The sequence below is a fragment of the Desmodus rotundus genome, chromosome 3, assembly GCF_022682495.2.
Source record: "Desmodus rotundus isolate HL8 chromosome 3, HLdesRot8A.1, whole genome shotgun sequence".
Lineage (NCBI taxonomy): Eukaryota > Metazoa > Chordata > Mammalia > Chiroptera > Phyllostomidae > Desmodus > Desmodus rotundus.
In genome coordinates this window covers 102,967,229-102,985,931 of record NC_071389.1, presented here as the reverse complement: position 1 = coordinate 102,985,931, position 18,703 = coordinate 102,967,229, and the positions used below count along the sequence as shown (strand labels likewise).

Below are 18,703 nucleotides of genomic sequence, written 5' to 3'. Positions count from 1 at the left end.
AGAAAATGTAATAACAAGTTACCTTCTAAAGCATTGTATCACATTTCTCCCCTTATAAAAACATCTCAAAATATAAATGAGTATTTAAATCATGTACACTTACCTTGAAATAATGATTATTATTTTTTTGGTTTGTTTTCAAAAATATGTTTTATTACTACCAGCAGGAGGGACATGCATGGGGGTGCTGGATACACTGGGTTCAGGGTATGTGTGGTCTGTGAGGAGATGCTGACAACTGGGAAGCTAGAAGGAAAGGGTGTGGGTCTGGACACCAGCTCCAAGGACTTCTCAAGTATACTTCTGGGAATGGCTAAAGGACTCATGGCAAGCTGCTGCCAGGCCACCACTAAGATTAAGAGATTCTTAGAAATCTAGCTGCCCATCCCTGTTCATGTCCAATTTCTTCATCATGCAGTCAAAGATACAAGGGTCCTTCTGGTCCTTTGTGAAGGGAGCCAGTTCTGTATTCCTGAAGGTTAGGAACTGTCTTGGAAAGTGTATAGCTGTTACTGTCCTTCCCAGTATACCTCTGGAAAACAGCAATCAGAGACTCGATGCACCAGTCAGTCAGTCTCACTAGGGCTGGACATTTTTCCCATGTTGGAGTAGAGCGATGCACAAAGACTGGGAGCACAGAGCAGTGTGGTGAGCTTTGAGCAGTGGTCTAATTATCTTAATTTAAAACAAAGGTGACTTTATAGCTTTCTTACAATACTTTCTAAATGTAAGCTGAGCAATTTTGGCCATGTATTAAAATTTGAAGAATTATTTGCAGCAATAAAAAATAAGTTTAACACTATACTTCTCTCCTCTAAGATACTCATAATTTAAGTGCTATTTTTGTTTTAAAATTATTAATCTTTTGTCATAAGTATATGATGACCCCAGGTTGCTAATATTCTGTTAACCTACATACATGAACTAAGAGTTAATCACACTTTATTTTTTTAGTAACATTTTTTTATTGTTGTGCAAGTACCATTTTCTGCCTTATCCCCACACCCCTCCCATTCCCCAGCTCTCCCCTCTCCTTCCTCTGTCCCCCATTATTGTCAATGTGTCCTTTATAATTGTTCCTGTAGACCCTTCACCCTTTTCCCCCATTATGCCCTCTCCTTTCCGCTCTGGTCACTGTCAGCCTGTTTTCAATTTCAATGTTTTTAGTTATATTTTACTTGTTTGTCCGTTTTGTTGATTAGGTTCCAGTTAAAGGTGAGATGATAGGGTATTTGTCCCTCACCACCTGGCTTATTTCACTTAGCATAATGCTTTCCAGTTCTATCCATGCTGTTGCAAAGGGCAGGAGCTCCTTCTTCCTTTCTGCCGCGTAGAATTCCATTTATCCATTCATAATTTTTTATCCATTCATTTACTGCTGGGCACTTAGGTTGCTTCCAGCACTTGAGTATTGTAAAGTGTGTTGCTATAAACATTAGGGTGCATAAGTTCTTTTGGATTGGTGTTTCAGGGTTCTTATGGTATAATACCAGCACTGGAATTGCAGGGCCAAAAGGCAGTTCCGTTTTTAGTTTTCTGAGGAAATTTCATATTGTTTTCCACAGTGGCTGCATCAGTCTGCAATCCCACCAACAATGCACTAGGGTTCCCCTTTCTCCACAACCTCTCCAATACTTGTTTGTTGCATTGTTTATGTTGGTCATTCTCAATGGTGTGAGGTGGTACCTCATTGTGGTTTTAATTTGCATCTCTCTGATGGCTAGTGAAGCTAAACATCTTTTCATATGTCTTTGGGCCCTCTGTACGTCCTCCTTGGAGAACTGTCTGTTCAAGACCTTTTCCCATTTTTTAATTGGGTTACTTGTCTTCTTAGAATGGAGTCATGTGAGTAATTTGTATATTTTGGAGATCAAATGCTTGTCTGAGGTATCATTGACAAATGTTTTCCCATATAGTTGGTTCTCTTTTCATTTTAATTCTGTTTTCCTTAGCCATGCAGAGGCTTTTCATTTTGATGAGGTCTCATTTGCTCATTCTTTCCTTTATATCCCTTGTTCTAGGGGACATATCAGTGAAAATATTGCTGTGTGGAATGTCTGAGATTTTCCTGCCTATCTTCTCCTCTAGGACTTTTATGATGTCACAACTTATATTTAAGTCTTTTATCTACCTTCAATTTATTTTTGTGTATGGTGTAAGTTGGTGGTTCAGTTTCATCTTTTTGCATGAAGCTGTCCAGATCTCCCAACACCATTTGTTGAAGAGGCTATCTTTGCTCTGTTTTATGCTGCTGCCCCCTTTGTCAAATATTAATTGACCATTGAGACTTGGGTTTATTTCTGGGCTCTCTATACTGTTCCATTGGTCTTTGTGTCTGTCCTTATGCCAGTACCAGACTGTTTTGATTTCAGTGGCCTTGTAATACAGTTTGATAGCAGGTATTGTGATCCACCTACTTTGCTTTTCTTCCTCAAAATTGCTGCAGCTATTTGGGGTCATTTATGGTTCCACATCAATTTTTGAAATGGTTGTTATATATCTGTGAAATATGTCATTGGTACTTTAATAGGGATTGCGTTGAATCTCTAAATTGCTTTCGGTAGTATGGCCATTTTGATGATGTTAATTCTTCCAATCCATGAGCATGGTACATGCTTCCATTTGTTTGTGTCTTCCTTCTTTTCTTTCTTCAGTGTTGTATAGTTTTCTGAGTACAGGTCTTTTCCCTCCTTGGCTAGGTTTATTCCTAGGTATTTTATGTTTCTTGTTGCTATATCAAATGGGATTTTTTTCCTGATTTCTGTTTCTGATGCTTCATTGTTGGTGTACAAAAAAAATGCCTTTCATTTCTGAATATTGACTTTGTATCCCACTGTCTTGCCAAATTCATTTATTAGGTTGAGCAGTTTTTTGGTTGAGCCTATAGATTTTTCTATGTAACACTATCATGTAATCTGCAAACAATGAGTTTTGTTTCCTCTTTTCCAATTTGGATGCCTTTTATTTCCTTTTCTTCTCTGATTGCTGTGGCTAGGACTTCCAATACAATGTTGAATAGAAGTGGTGAAAGCAGACATCCTTGTCTTGTTCCTGATCTTAGTGAGAAAGCTTTTAGTTTTTGCCCATTGAGTATGTTGTTGGCTGCAGGTCTCTCGTATATGGCCTTTAATTATGTTGAGGAATGCTCTCTCTACTCTTACTTGCTGAGTGTTTTTATCATAAATGGGTGCTATACTTTATCAAATGCTTTTTCTGCATTTATTGATATGATCATGTGAGTTTTGTCTTTTGTTTATATGATGTATTATGTTTATTGATTTATGAATATTGTACCATCCTTGCATCCCTGGGATGAATCCCACTTGGTCATGGTGTATGATCTTTTTAATGTATTGCTGGATGCAGTTTGCCAATATTTTTTGAGGATTTTAGCATTTATGTTCATCAGCAATATTGGCCTGAAGTTTTCTTTCTCTGTTGTGTCTTTTTCTGGTTTTGGGATTAGGATGATGCAGGCTTCATAAAGCTAGTTTGGAAGTCTTCCATCTTCTTGGATTTTCTGTAATAGTCTGTGAAGGATAGGGGTTGGCTCTTCCTTAAATGCTTTGTAGAATTTGCCTGAGAAACCATCTGGTCCAGGGTTTTTTTGTGTGTCAGGAGTTTTTTGATTACTGCTTCCATTTTGTCAACTGTTATTGGTCTGTTCGGGCTTTCTGCTTCTTCTTCATTCAGTTTTGGAAGGTTCCATTTTTCTAGAAATTTGTTCATTTCATCTAGGTTTTCACATTTTTTGGCACATAGTTCTTTGTAGTAATTTCTTACAATCCTTTGTATTTCTGTGGTATCAGTTCTAATCTCTCCTCTTTCATTTCTGATTGTGTTTATATGAGTCCTCTCTCTTCTTGATGAGTCGGCTTACAGGCTTGTTGATTTCATTTATCTTTTCAAAGAACCAACTCCTGGATTTATTGATCCTTAGAATTGTGCTTTTAGTCTCTATGTTGTTTAATTCTGCTCTGATATTGCTTATTTTCTTTCTTCTACTTGCTCTGGGCTGTCTTTGTTGTTGTTCCTCCAGTTCTTATAGGTGTAAGTTTAGGTTGTTTATTTCAAATGTTTATATCTTTTTTAGGTAGGCCTGTATCACTATGAACTTCCCTCTCAGGACTGCCTTTGCTGTGTCCCATAAGTTCTGCAGTGTTGTGAATTCATTTTCATTAGTTTCCAGAAACTTTTTGATTTCTTCCTTGATCTCATTCTTTACCCATTCATTTTAATAGCATGCTATTCAATGTCCATGAATTTGAGTGTTTTGGAGTTTTTTGTTGTTGTTGAGGTTGCTTTCTAATTTTAGGCTGTTGTGTTCTGAGAAGATGCTTTCTATGATTTCAATTTTCTTGAATTTGTGGAGGTTTGTTTTGTGTCCTATCATGTGATCTATCTTTGAAAATGTTCTATGAGCATTTGAAAAGAATGTTTATGTTGCTTCTTCGGGATGAAAGATATTATTTACATATATATACATATATCAGTTAAGTCCATTTGATGTAAGACATTGTTCAATGCTTTAATATCTTTGTTGATATCTGTTTGGAAGATCTATCCAATTTTGACAGGGGGGTGTTGAAATACCCTACTATAATTGTGTTGCTGTCAGTATCTTTCTTAAAAGTCCTCCAAGATTTTCCTTATGTATTTCCGTTCTCTTATGTTGGGTGCACATATATTCACAATGTTTATGTCTTCTTGATGGATTCTTCCCTTGAGTATTATGAAGTGACCTTCTGGATCTCTCTTTATGGCCCTTTTTTTGAAGTGTATTTTGTCTGATATGAGTACTACTACCCCAGCTTTTTTTTCCTGTCCATTTGCTTGGAATATTTGTTTTGGGTCATTCACTTTCAGTCTGTGTGTGTCTTTTGTTCTGAGACAGTTCTTTGTAGACAGCATATGTGTGGGTTATGCTTTCTTATCCATTCAGCTATTCTACATCTTTTGATTGGAGCATTTAATCCATTTACATTTAAGGTTATTATTGATAGGTACTTATTCATTGCCATTTTATTTGGTTCATAGCTGTGTTCCTCTCCCTCTCACTCTTTTTCTTCCTTTTTGTAAAATAGTCTCTATAGCATATTTTACAGTGCTGTTTTGGAGGAGGTGTATTCTTTGAGCCTTCTTTTGTTTGGGAAACTCCTTCTTTGGCCTTCTATTTTAATTGAGAGCCTTGCTGGTTAGAGTAGTCTCGGTGGGAGGCCTTTGCTTTTCATTACTTGGAATATTTCTTGCCAGTCTCTTCTGACTTGGAGTGTTTCCACTGAGAAGTCAGTTGCTAGTCTTAGCAGGGCTCCCTTGTATGTTACTTCCTGTTTCTCCCTTGCTGCCTTTAAGATTCTTTCCTTGTCTTGGAATTTTGCCATTTTAATTATGATTAATCACACTTTAAAAATAACTACTACATAAGGCTAATAAACAGGTAACAGTTTTTGGCATTAATTACATATTGACATTGAGTGCTATGAACAGAATGAGAAAAATGCTCTATTAGTAAGTCAAACAAATCATAGCTTCCTTCATCTTATTAGAGTATAATCAAATTTAGTCAACAGGGTTAAAAGGAAAATATTTGTAATGAAAGCCTCAATTATAGCAAATATACATGCTCTTAGAATTAGAATGGGCTGATTAAGTTTTCCAACTATCCTCCAGGAGGCCCTAGGAAACGGATGCCACCATCCTCCTGCATCTCATCAAGTGTTCAATGACATCTTCAACATTCACATGTGGACATCAGAGGACTATTGTCCCACTATGAGGAATAATTTTCCCTGGAGACAAGGGGGAAAACTACATAATTCCCCTGACTTGGCTTTTGTCATTTAAACAAAACTCATGTTGCTCAGTAATAGTTTTTATGTATATCTCACTCAGTGGTTAATTTTAATATTTAGGTAACTTACCTAAATAAAATTTAACTTATGTTGAATAATTCTAAAGCTTTTATGCTCAGAGTATAAATGTTTATATGGGTTGCACAAATACTACAATATTTACATAAACTTGATTTTTTAACTTGGAATAGTATTCCATTACCTAGCTCCAAGATGTCTGAAGGATCAAGGTGCAAACTCTTATTGCAGAACTGATTCACCATCTTTTCCAACACTGTTGCATCGTTTATTTGTGAATACTTCCGAATGTAGAAGTGGCAAGGATGTATTACATGACTTACAAAAACTAGCTCTGGAGAACCTGGATAAGAATATTTAAACATTAATAAACCATAAGTTAGGGAAAAGTGCATAAAAACTGAATGCAATGTCCTCTAAAAGAGTATTCTGCAAACTCTAGAATACTTAGGTCCCGCAACAGTCCAAACCCAAAATAGTAACTAGACTGCTAAAACAAATAGATCACATCTTCAACAAGGAATTCTTTAGCTATCTGAACCACAAATATTTTACTTTACTCACAACAATGTTCAAAACGTAGAATTGCAGTTGATTCTAAAGTCAACTATATTCTATAACTCCCTTGTATTACAATAAAACTTCAGAGTTTATTTATGAACATAACTGGAACTCAGAACCACATTGATAATGATCGGGTATCTACTATAACTCCCCAAATCCTGTTTAATCTATACTATACCCAAAGAATCAATAATTAGCTCAGAGCCACCCTGAATCCCAAATCTTATCAGGTTAGAGAGGTGTGAAAAAAATGTCTGGGCAAAGTCAACAGACAGCAGCATTTAGCGGAAGACGTGTGTGTTTTCATGGAGGCAGGGTAGGCTACAGTAAAAGAAAGTGAGGAATTTATTGTTTATAACAGTACTTAAGCCAAATGTTACTACTGATATGAAAAAATCTCCACGGCATGTTAGGAACATTATTCTGTTCTTTTAATTCCTCTGTTATCAGTATTAATAGTATGTTGTTTTGTGTAAAAAAAAAGTTAGAAAAATAATTTATGTATATCTACTTGTATACGCATAAAGAAACTCTGGAAGGGAGATACAAACAGAATAGAATGGGTTAGGGGAAAAATTTCACAGGGTATTTTAATACATATATTTAAATTTTGAACAATGTAGATGTTTTATCTAGTAAAAATGTTTAAAAAACAAAGACTCAAAGGACTGGAATTGGAGATAGCCAAGTATAGATAAAAATTGAGTGAATGGATCAATTTAATTATCCAATACAGATCACAAAACCTAGCTATATTGACGATGAGGTACAGGGATGTGTGTAACTGGGAAGACAGCTGAGAGAAGTATTATAAATTTCAGAGATATTTTTGCCAAAACAATGAAAACTTTTAACATCGAAAAGAAGTTTTACTCATTGCCTCACACTACATAAGAGTTATTATGCATACAGCAAATGCTCCAACATCAAGTTCAGAGTTGTTAAAGTACCTGTTTTTGATCCAAAAGGAATAGATGATTTTTTCTGAGGAGGCTTGTTTGGATAACTAGGTGTCTCCATAAGATCATCTGTGAGGCATGCTTCAACAAAATAGGAAATAAAGGCAATTGTACTAATTTTTTTTAAGTTGACAATGGCATAGTATTGTTTAAAAAGCTGTACTTGTATTTGTCAAAATACTAGAAATGCAAGACCCCTTGTATCAGTAGGTAAAGTCATGAGAGGCTTCTTAACTCACTGAGGTGTCAGTGATGATAATACAGTAGAAATGAAAGAAAACAGCATGTCCTTTTTCTGTATGCAGATGTCACTCTGGAGAGCCAACCAACGAAACAGATGTGTTGGGGGGGGGCGGCGGGGACAGAGAACTAAGTGAATCTTAAAAATGGTTCTCAAGAAGACTGGTAGTCTTAACTCCACATAGTAGTATCTCACTCTCAGGTTAGTGGAGAGAACACCAACAATGAAAATCTAATCAAATCATTATGATATATTTAAATGTTACAAAAGAGATGATAATATATTCACAGTAATTCATTTTATAACAGATTATATCTCAAAGATTTAGGAAAAGCTATTATTAAATTTAAGGTCAGAGTCATAAGATTACTTCTACAAATCTCATTTATATTTTCATTTTTTATACAAGGTATATATGAGGAACTAGAAAGTCAAATACCCTAAATTAAATATTATATTTACATCGCAGAGTTTAGCTGTATTATTGTATTAAAATAAAAATTATCCTACATTTAGAAAAAGTTGACAGTGGAGGCTGGTGTAAGCTAATAACAGTTCCTTTCTGTGAAGTACATGGACTGAAGGTACTAACTTTGTTTCTAATTATAATTATTTTGTTTTCTTGCTTTTGTATTGTCACTCACTTTCCACATTTTCTTCAATAATTTCTTCAATGATCACATCAGGGCTAGATCCCACCTTAGGTAGAACAGCAATGGTTTTAGGGGATGTTACAACCACCTCTTTCGATGGTTGGAAATTTTTTGCTTCCAGATACATATCACTGGTTTCTGGTCGTAAAGGAGTTGGAGGAGCTTCGTTAGTCAAGACAAACATGTCAACCTTTTTCTTTCCTGGTGATGGGAATGTATCACAACAAGAAAATTCCTTTTCATGATTATTTTGAACATTCTGGTGAATTGCATTTTCTTGGGGATCACATCTGTTGAAAACACAGAGGCACATGACTACTTTAGATCACTTCATAAAATCTCTATGTCTACCCTCAATCCATTTCCTTCCACAGGATGGTTTACACTTGTGACACACACAAAGGGTATCTAGGGTACTGTTTAACAGCTTTTTGGATATATAATACATAATTTATACACAATTAATTAACTTTTACTAAACTCTAAGAGTTGTGCAATCATCACCACAATCTAATTTTAGAACATTTCTATTATCCCCTCCCTCCCCCCGACACACACATACACACACAGAAATATGACACATTCCCAGCCCAAGGGTTGTAAAAGGGCAACAAGAGGTGTAATCAATGTAATTCTCAAGAAAGAGGTTGACAGTCACACTACAATGACCTGGTCCTAAAAGAGCAGTGGCTATAATTTTTCAAAAGAAGTCATTTTGATTTGGTCTAGGTGTCTGATTTTAAATTATGTTAAGATTACCTCTACTAATTCACTAGCTTAAAAGTAAAGTGTAGGAAACAGTGAAGGGCATCATCCTAAACATCATGTTAGAAACCTCACCCTTGGCTAGAAATCACTGTTAGTCTAAACCCTTTGGACAAGACTATTTGATATGACTCTTCACTAATCCACAGCTGATAATTTATTCTGTTTACTCTATGTTTTTCTATCTTCTTTACTTAGCCACACAGATTTAGGCAATCAAATCCACAAGTATAGAAATTCTATCAAGCCCTGGCTAGTGTGGCTGAGTAGACTGAGCACCAGCCTGTGAACTAAAAGGTCACCAGTTCGATTCCAAGTCAGGGCACATGCCTGGGTTCTGTGCCGGGTCCCCAGTTTGGGGTGTGCAAGAGGAGACCAGTTGATGTATCTCTTATGCATGCTTTGATGTTTTTCCCCTCTGTTTTACTCTTCCTTTCCTTTTTTCTAAAAATAAATAATATAAAAAATATTTTCAAAAATTCTATCAAGACTTCCAGTCAAGAAGGCAGCTTAGGCAGACATGACTCACCTTGTCATATGACCACTTCAAAATTACAACTAAAATATATAACAACCATCACTCAGAATCAACAGAAATTGAATTGAAAGGAAGTCTGACAATTATGGAATAAAAGAAACCAGATCCATCCAGACTGGTAGGAGGGGCACAGACAACAAGTGTGTTGGATAGAAATTCAGGAAGGATATCTCAGGAGGGAGGGATCCCAGCCCCACACTGGACCCCCCAGACCAGGGTTTCAGTGCCAGGAAGATTAGTTCCCACAGCTTTGAGCTGAACATCCAGGGGGATTGAGTCGGTGGAAGAAACTGCTGGACCACCAAGTAGTTCCTCTTCAAGAATCTACACATGATTCACCTACTCAGACTCACTCTCTCTAAGCTCCAATGCTGGGGTAGCAGCTTAAAAGGTACCTGACATACTGGGAGAATCTGAAGTGTCTGGCATCTAGACAAGCAGAGGCCATTGTCTCTTTTCTAAACCCTTCCTCCACAGAACAACAGAGCCAGCAAGTTGGTGACATACCTGAGACTCCATCAACCTGGCTACTGTTTGACCTGCGTTGGAGACCCCTACAGACTCCTACCCACCCAACCCACAGGCCCACCCAAGCTCCTTTTCCATATGAATGGCTGGTCTTGGCTCATGTTTCACAACTTCCTAAATCCTCTCAAATGAGCAACAGCTGGACTCAGTGAGCTCCTAGCCCCCATATCTCTTGCTAAGTGGCCCCAGGACTGGCACTAGAAGTAGCCAGCCTAGATTCACAGCTTGATTTTGCTGGGAATCTCAAAGCCCACAACAAGTAAAGGACATCTCAGATTACTTTATAGCTCAGGAAGGGTGGCCCAGGCAAAACACAGGTGGGGGCTGACCTTGGCCTGCACTACCATTGAAACCCCAGAACCAGTGCACCCAGTGAACAGCTACAGACCACACTGAAGCACCACCACCTTGCCCCTGCACAGCTGATTCTGCAAGGAGAGTGGAGATTGGTAGTCAGTGGTCAGTGACCACTTCCCTCTGACTAGCCTGGGTAAATCTCTGCCATTCATCTGCCAACAACAATAAGGCTGAACTACAAGAGGAGTATGTGCTCAGCCCACACAAAGGGTGCACCTCAAGAACCCAGCTTGGGTGACAGGGGAGGCTGTGCCACTGGACCCTACAGGACACATACTACAATAGACCACACAACAAAGATACAGAGTTAACACAGCTATACCTAATACATAGAAACAAACATAGAGAGGCTGCCAAAATGAGGAGACCAAGAAATATGGCCCAAATGAAAGTACAGATCAAAACTCCAGAAAAGAGCAACATGAAATGGAGATAAGCAATTTATCAGATGCAGAGTTCAAAATACTAGTTATAAGGATACTCAAGGAACGAGGGAGAACCAAGATGGTGGCGTAGGTAGACACACTGCGCCTCCTCGCACAACCAGAACTGACAGAGAATCGAACAGCAAGGGGGACCAACACCAAGGAAATAGAAAATAAACATTCATCCAGACTGGTAGGAGGGGCGGAGACGGGCACCGGGGTGGAGAGGACTCACGTGGCTGTGGCAGGACTGAGACTGGCGGAGTGTGGGACAAATGGCGCAGGCAGTCCGAGCACTAGCAGACCCTGCGGCCCCACATTTGCACAGATAAACTGAGAGGGCCGGACTCAGAGTGGCAGAGAACGGGGCAGGCAGAGCAGCGGGTAGCACCCCGCAGCACCACATTCGCCCACAGATAAACCCAACGGAGGGGAGCGAAGCAGACCGCGTAACCCAGGGCTCTAGCTCAGGGAAATAAAGCCTCAAACCTCGGATTGAAAACGCCCGTGGGGGTTGGGACGGCAGCAAGAGAGACTCCCAGCCTCACAGGAGAGGTTGTTGGAGAGACCCACAGGGGCCTAGAGCGTGCACAGGCCCACTTACTCGGGAACCAGCACCAGAGTGGCCCAGTTTGATTGTGGGTAGCGGAGTGAAAGATTGAAAGCCGGAGGAGAGTGAAGCGGGCGCCATTGCTCCCACTCGGCCCCTCCCCCACGTACAGCGTCACAGCACAGCGACCAGCATTACCGGGCCCTGGTGAACACCTAAGGCTCCGCCCCTTAAAGTAACAGTCGCGCCAAGACAAAAAAAAAAAAAAAAAATGGCCCAAATGACAGACCACTTCAAAGCTCCAGAAAAAATACAACTAAGCGACGAAGAGATAGCCAACCTATCGGATGCACAGTTCAAAGCACTGGTTATCAATATGCTCACAGACTTGGTTGAATCTATTCGAAAACCAGATGAAAAAATGAAGCCTATGCTAAGAGAAACAAAGGAAAATGTACAGGGAACCAATAGTGATGAGAAGGAAACTGGGACTCAAATCAACGGTGTGGACCAGAAGGAAGAAACAGATATCCAACCAGAAAAGAATGAAGAAACAAGAACTGGGAAAAATGAGGAGAGGCTTAGGAACCTCCCGGACACCTTGAAACGTTCCAACATCCGAATTATAGGGGTGCCAGAAGGAGAAGAGGAAGAATAAAAAATTGAAAACTTATTTGATCAAATAATGAAGGAGAACTTCCCTAATCTGGCAAGGGAAATAGACTTCTGGGAAGTCCAGGAAGCTCAGAGAGTCCCAAAGAAGCTGGACCCAAGGAGGAACACGCCAAGGCACATCATCATTACATTACCCAAGATTAAACGCAAGGACCTACATCCAAGATTACTGTATCCAGCAAAGCTATCACTTAGAATGGAAGGGAAGATAAAGTGCTTCTCAGATAAGGTCAAGTTAAAGAAGTTCATCATCACCAAGCCCTTATTATATGAAATGTTAAAGGGAGTTACCTAAGAAAAAGAAGATCAAAAATAGGAACAGTAAAAATGACAGCAAACTCACAGTTATTAACGGCCACACATAAAACAAAAACGAGAGCAAACTAGGCAAACAACTAGAACATGAGGGTTGTCATTAAGGGAGTGGGAGGGGGAGGGAGGGAAAGGTACAGAGAATAAGTAGCATAGATGATAGGTGGAAAATAGACAGGGGGAGGGTAAAAATAGTGTAGGAAATGTAGAAGCCAAAGAACTTATAAGTATGACCTATGGACATGAACTATAGGGGGGGAATGTGGGAGGGAGGGGGGTGGGCAGGATGGAGTGGAGTGGGGGGGGGGAATGGGACAACTGTAAGAGCATAATCAATAAATATATTTAAAAAAAAAAAAAAAAAGGATACTCAAGGAACTTAGTGAGGACCTCAGCAGCATAAAAAAGATTCAGTCAGAAATGAAGTATAGACTTCCGACCAACATGGAGGTGTAGGTAGATACTCCTTGCACAACCAAAAAAAGGACAATGACAAATTTAAAAACAAAAAATAACCAGAAATACCAGAAAATCGAACTATATTTAAGTCTGACAACCAGGGAGTTAAAGAAGAAACATTCATTCAGACTGGTAGGAGGGGCGGAGATGGGCAGCCAAGGTGGAGAGGATGTGCAGCAAGGAGGCGGATGGAAGACTGGAGAAGGCAAGGCATCAGCTGGCAGACCTGGCGGTCTGACATTGGCATGTGGATAAACTGGGAGGAACACCTGGGGAGCAAGATATGCCATGCTATGCAGGGTTCCAGCGCAGGGAAATAAAGCCTCAAAACCTCTGGCTGTAAAATGCCGTGGGGGTTGCAGTGGCTGGAGAAACTCCCACCCTCACAGGAGCATTCATTGGACAGACCCACAGGGTCCTAGAATGTACACAAAACCACCCACCCAGGAATCAGCATGAAAAGGGCCCAATTCGCTTGTGGGTAGCAGGTGAAGTGACTGAAACTTGGGAGAGAGCCAAGCAAGTGGCATTGCTCCCTGTCTGACCCCTCCCCCCACATACACAGTGAAGTAGGTTGCCCCGCCCTGGCAAATACCTAAGGCTCTGCCCCTTACAATGTAACAGATGTGCCGAGACACAAAAATATGGCCTAAATGAAAGAACAGATCAAAACTCCAGAAAAAGAACTAAGCCACAAGGAGACATACAATGTATCAGATGCAGAGTTCAAAATATTGGTAATCAGGATGATCACAGAAATGACTGAGTATGGACCCAAAACAGAGGAAGAAGTAAAAGCTATGCAAAGTGAAATAAAGAAAAATATACAGGAAACCAACAGTGAAGAGAAGGAAACCAGGACTCAAATCAAGCATTTGGAGCATAAGGAAGAAATAAATACTTAACCACAACAGAATGAAGAAACAAGAATTCAAAAAAATGAGAGGCTTAGGAATCTTTAGGACAACTTTAAATATTCGAACATCTGAAACATAACGGTGCCAGATGGAGAATAGGAAGAGCAAGAAATTCCAAACTTATTTGAAAAATTAATGAAGGAAAGCTCCCCCAATCTGGCAAAGGAAATAGACTTCCAGGAAGTCCAGGAAGCCCACAGAGTCCCAAAGAAGTTGGACCCTAGGAGGAACACACCAAGCATATCATAATTAAATTACTCAAGATTAAAGGTAAGGACAGAATCTTAAAAGCAGCAAGAGAAAAGGAGATAGTTACCTACAAAGGAGTTTCCATAAGACTATCAGCTGATTTCTCAAAAGAAACCCTGCAGGCAAGAAGGGGCTGGAGAGCAGTATTCAAAGTCATGAAAGGCCAAGGACTTACATCCAAGACTGCTCTATCCAGCAAAGCTATCATTTAGAATGGAAGGGCAGATAAAGTGCTTCCCAAATAAGGTAAAGGAGTTCATCACCAAGCCCTTACTATATGAAATGTTAAAGGGACTTACCTAAGAAAAAGAGGATGATCAAAAATATGAACAGTAAAATGACGACGAACTCACAACTATCAACAAACGAACCTAAAAAAAAAAAAAGCAAACAACTAGAACAGGAACAGAAATGGAGATCACATGGAGGGCTATGAGCAGGGAGGGGGCGGTGGGGGGAATTGGTAAAAAGGTACAGGGAATAAGAAGCATAAATGGTAGGTAGAAAATAGACAGGAGGAGGTTACAAACAGTATAGGCAATGGAGAAGCCAAAGAACTTATTTATATGTCCCATGGACATGAACTGAGTGGGGAGAATGCTGGTGGGAGAGCTGAATGCAGGGCAGAGGGGAATAAAGGGGAGAAGAAAATGGGATAACTGTAATAGCATAATCAGTAAAATATATTTTAAAAATAAAGAAATGAAGGATACACTAATTGAAATAAAGAACAATTTAGAGGGAAACCAGTAGAGTAGATGAAGCTGAGAATCAAATCAATCATTTGGAACATAAGTATAGGGAACTGTTCCGTGTGGTGTGGCAAATATAGCCTAGTCCCTAAATTGGAAAGTCCAGTGGAGAGCAAGTTGGCACACAGGACCCATACCCATGGGTAGGTTTTCCCATGGGGAATCAGGCCTGCATTGTACCTAGGCCGTTATGAGGCTTGCTTTTGCTAAAACTCCCTCACCCTGAATTGAGGCAGCATATGTTTACTGCATATCTTTAAAGTAATTTCCTAAAGTCTGTGCTAAAGCTCCCAAGGATGGAGTGTAACCAGTTCAACCACTTTTCCCCTTGATCTGCAACATCCTTTTCTCTGAATTAATTAGCACCATTCTTTCCTTTGTTATCTGTAAAAGGTAATCACTTATAGCGAACCTGTGCATAGAAAATGAGGACAATCCTCCATGTAATGTGCCCAGAAAAGCAATAACAACCTGTCCAGGCAAGGGTCAGGGCCTCTCTCTCACTTAAAGAGCAGCCATGCCATCCCTTTTTCTCCACAGGACTTCTGTAGTCTGTTTGAATTTGTTTGTCATAGCCACAACACATGGACCCCACAGGCCAGGTTCTGCATCATATAAGGAAGCAAAAAACAACCAAATCAAAACAAGAAGAAAAAAAAATCCAAAAAAATGAGGACAGTATAAGTTGCCTCTGGGAGAAATTCAAGAGGTCCAACATGTGCATCCTAGGGGTTCCAGGAGTAGAAAAAAAAAAGCAAGAAATTGTAAACTTATTTGAATAATGAAAGAAAACTTCCCTTATTTGGTGAAGGAAATATACATGTAAGTCCAAGAAGCCAGAGAGTCCCAAACAAGATGGATACAAAGAGGCCTATTATGAGACACAACATAATTAAAATGCTAAAGGTTAAAGATCAAGATATAATCTTAAAAACAGGAAGAGAAAAGCAGTTAGTTACCTACAGGGGAGTTCCCATAAGACTGTCAGCTGATTTATCAAAAGAAATTTTGTAGGCTAGAAGGGATTGGCAAGAAATATTCAAAGTCATGAAAAGTAGGGACTTGCATCCAAGATTGCTCTACCCAGCAAAGGATCATTCAGATTAAAGGGCAGACTGATGTTTCCCAGACAAGAAAAAATTAAAGGAGTTCATCATCACCAAATGATTATTATATGAAATGTTAAAGGGACTTATTGAAGAAAAGGAAGATAATCAAAACTATGAACAATAAAATGGCAAAAATACATTATCTATCAACAACTGAATTAAAAACAAACGAAGCAAACAAGAACAGAGTCAGAATCATGAATATGGAGAGTGTTTTGATGGTTGCTAGATGGGAAGGGGTTGTGGGGATATTGTTAAAGAGGTAAGTGGAGAGAACCAAGATGGTGGGGTAGGTAGACACACTGAGCCTCCTCGCACAACCAGAACTGACAGAAAATCGAACGGCAAGGAAGTCCGACACCAAGGAGAGAAAAAATAAACATCCATCCAGACAGGTAGGAGGGGAGGAGATGGGCACTGGGGCGGAGAGGACTTGGGTGGCCATGGCGGGACCAAGACTGGTGGAGTGTGGGACCAAGGGGCAGGCAGTCTGACCACTAGCCGACCCTGCGGCCCCACATACGCTCACAGATAAATCGAGAGGGCCGGACTCAGAGTGGTGGAGAACAGGGCAGGCAGTGTGGTAGGTAGCACTCCATGGCCCCACATTCGCACACAGATAAACCAGGACGAACGGCGGGGAGCGAAGCAGACCACGTAACCCTGGGCTCCAGCGCGGGGAAATAAAGCCTCAAACCTCTGAGTGAAAACACCTGTGGGGGTTGAGGCGGCAGCAGGAGAAACTCCCAGCCTCACAAGAGAGGTCGTTGGAGAGACCCACAGGGGCCTAGGGCGTGCACAAGCCCACCCACCCGGCAACCAGCACCAGAGGGGCCCAATTTGACTGTGGGTAGAGGAGGGAGTGACTGAAATCTCGCAGTGAGTGGAGCAAGCGCCATTACTCCCTCTCGGCCCCTCCCCCACATACACCGTCACAGCCCAGCGACCAGTGTTACCCTGCCCTGGGGAACACCTAAAGCTCTGCCCCTTTAAGTAACAGAAGCACCAAGACAAAAAAAAAAAAATGGCCCAAATGACAGAACACTTCAAAGCTCCAGAAATAATTCAACTAAGCAGCGAACAGATAGTCAACCTATCAGATGCACAGTTCAAAACACTGGTAATCAGGAAGCTCAGAGAGTCCCAAAGAAGCTGGACCCAAGGAGGAACACACCAAGGCACATCATAATTACATTACCCAAGATTAAACGCAAGGACCTACATCCAAGATTGCTCTATCCAGCAAAGCTATCATTTAGAATGGAAGGGAAGATAAAGTGCTTCTCAGAGAAGGTCAAGTTCAAGGAGTTCATCATCACCAAGCCCTTATTATATGAAATGTTAAAGGGACTTATCTAAGAAAAAGAAGATCAAAAATAGGAACAGTAAGAATGACAGCAAACTCAGTTATTAACAACCACACCTAAAACAAAAACAAAAGCAAACTAAGCAAACAACTAGAACAGGAACAGAACCACAGAAATGGAGATCACATGGAGGGTTATCAACAGGGGAGTGGGAGGGGGAGAGCAGGGGGAAAGGTACAGAGAATAAGTAGCATAGATGATAGGTGGAAAATAGACAGGGGGAGGGTAAGAAGAGTATAGGAAATGTAGAAGCCAAAGAACCTATAAGTATGACCCATGGACATGAACTATAGGGGGGGAATGTGGGAGGGAGGGGGTGGGCAGGATGGAGTGGAGTGAGGGGGAAATGGGACAACTGTAATAGCATAATCAATAAATATATTAAAAAAAAAAAGAGGTAAGCAGATTAAGTAGTGCAAATGGGTAGTTATAGAATAGCCACAGGGATGTAAACTACAGTATAGGAAATGGAGTAGCCAGAGAACTTATATGCATGACCTACAGACATGAACAATGGTGGGGGGACTGTCTGAGGGTGTGCGGGGTGCTGGGTGGATGGTGGGGGGAAAGGGGGGAAAATCAGGACAACTGTAATAGCATAATCAATAAAATATAATTTAAAAAAGTAGTTCTATCAAAGAAGTGAGATTGGGTCTCAAAAGTTTGTATATTAGTTAATCCATGATGGGTTTAGCTTTGTCACAGATCAGCATTTAAGAAGCATTTTAGAAATAAGAACCAACATAGCCAGATGGATTCAGTAATAACACATCTGTTTCTTCCAACAGCAATTGTGTACTTTACCCATGTGAAATTAGTACATGTGGAATAAAGTTCTAAGCACCTTTTGAGGATGCACATATGGGCACAGCATTGCAATCCAAACTTTTCTTTTTATAACAAATTTTTTAAAGATTTTATTTATTTTTGGAGAGAGGAAGGGAAGGAGAAAGAAAGGGAGAGAAACATCCCATGTGTGGTTGCCTCTCATGCTACCCTCCAGCCAGCTCCCTCCCCCGCCAGGGACCTGGCCTGCAACCCAGGAATGGGTTCTGATTGGGAATTGAACTGGCGACCTTTCGGTCCTCAGACCAGTGCAAAATCCACTGTGCCACACCAGTCAGGGAAACTGGATAGCTTTTGATTAAAAATATTTGATAGTAACCATATTCAAATTAGGAAAATATCTAAAAGAATGTACTAATTAAAAAATGATAATGATCCATGGAAGCACAAAAGAAAAGTCACAGAGACAAATATGGGGCAGGGCTCCATGTTGCGGGAAGATGACTAGAGCCAAGTCCTCCGGGAAGGTCTTCCCCGTGGTGGCAAGGCATGCACCACACTTGCCATTTCACTCTCCAGTGTTATTACCTACATTTGGTTTCTCGTCATTTACTGAGACTATTGACA

At 40.2% G+C, this 18,703-nt stretch overlaps 1 protein-coding gene across 1 annotated transcript in view; it reads right to left on the bottom strand.

Moving 5' to 3' along the window:
* RNF17 (ring finger protein 17) overlaps window positions 1-18,703 on the bottom strand; it is a 161,136-nt gene that overhangs the window by 92,184 nt on the left and 50,249 nt on the right. The window contains exons 11-12 of the mRNA XM_024580800.3: window positions 8,279-8,577; window positions 6,055-6,213 (exon numbers count right to left, since the gene is read on the bottom strand). Coding sequence (XP_024436568.2) covers window positions 6,055-6,213; window positions 8,279-8,577 — 458 coding nt within the window. The remainder of the gene's footprint in view (window positions 1-6,054; window positions 6,214-8,278; window positions 8,578-18,703) is intronic.